This window comes from Eurypyga helias, unplaced genomic scaffold, assembly GCF_000690775.1.
Source record: "Eurypyga helias isolate BGI_N326 unplaced genomic scaffold, ASM69077v1 scaffold34760, whole genome shotgun sequence".
NCBI lineage: Eukaryota > Metazoa > Chordata > Aves > Eurypygiformes > Eurypygidae > Eurypyga > Eurypyga helias.
This window is the reverse complement of record NW_010226863.1, coordinates 537-909: the sequence shown is the minus strand read 5'-3', so window position 1 is coordinate 909 and position 373 is coordinate 537. Positions and strand designations below refer to the sequence as shown.

General features: G+C 68.4%; 1 protein-coding gene across 1 annotated transcript in view; it reads left to right on the top strand.

Annotated features, from left to right (window-relative positions):
* Positions 1–265: 265 nt before the first annotated feature.
* Positions 266–373, top strand: part of TMEM98 (transmembrane protein 98) — a 575-nt gene continuing 467 nt past the window's right edge. Inside the window, exon 1 of the mRNA XM_010154804.1 lies at positions 266–373. This exon is cut by the window's right edge and continues 16 nt beyond it. Coding sequence (XP_010153106.1) covers positions 266–373 — 108 coding nt within the window.

Sequence of the window (373 nt, the reverse complement as noted above, 5' to 3'; positions counted from 1 at the left end):
ATATGGCTCAGACCTCGCTCTCCTCATCCCAGCCCCTGCCCCATGTCACCGTGGTGACGGGATGGGGGCAGCCCCTCATGTGCCATGGCCGAATCCTGCTCCACCCCACACCCAGCATCACCCCTTCCCCTCCGTCCCCCCTGGGTGACGGTGCCTCTGGAGGGACGCGCTGGGGCAGGGATCCATCCCTGGTCCCCCTCTCCCCGCAGACCCCGCTGTGACGAGATGGCACCAGATGCCTGAGCCCCCCGGGTGGGGACCGGCCATGGAGACGGTCGTCATCGTGGCCATCGGGGTCCTGGCCACCATCTTCCTGGCGTCCTTCGTGGCGCTGGTGGTGGTCTGCCGGCAGCGGTACTGCCACCCCAAAGAC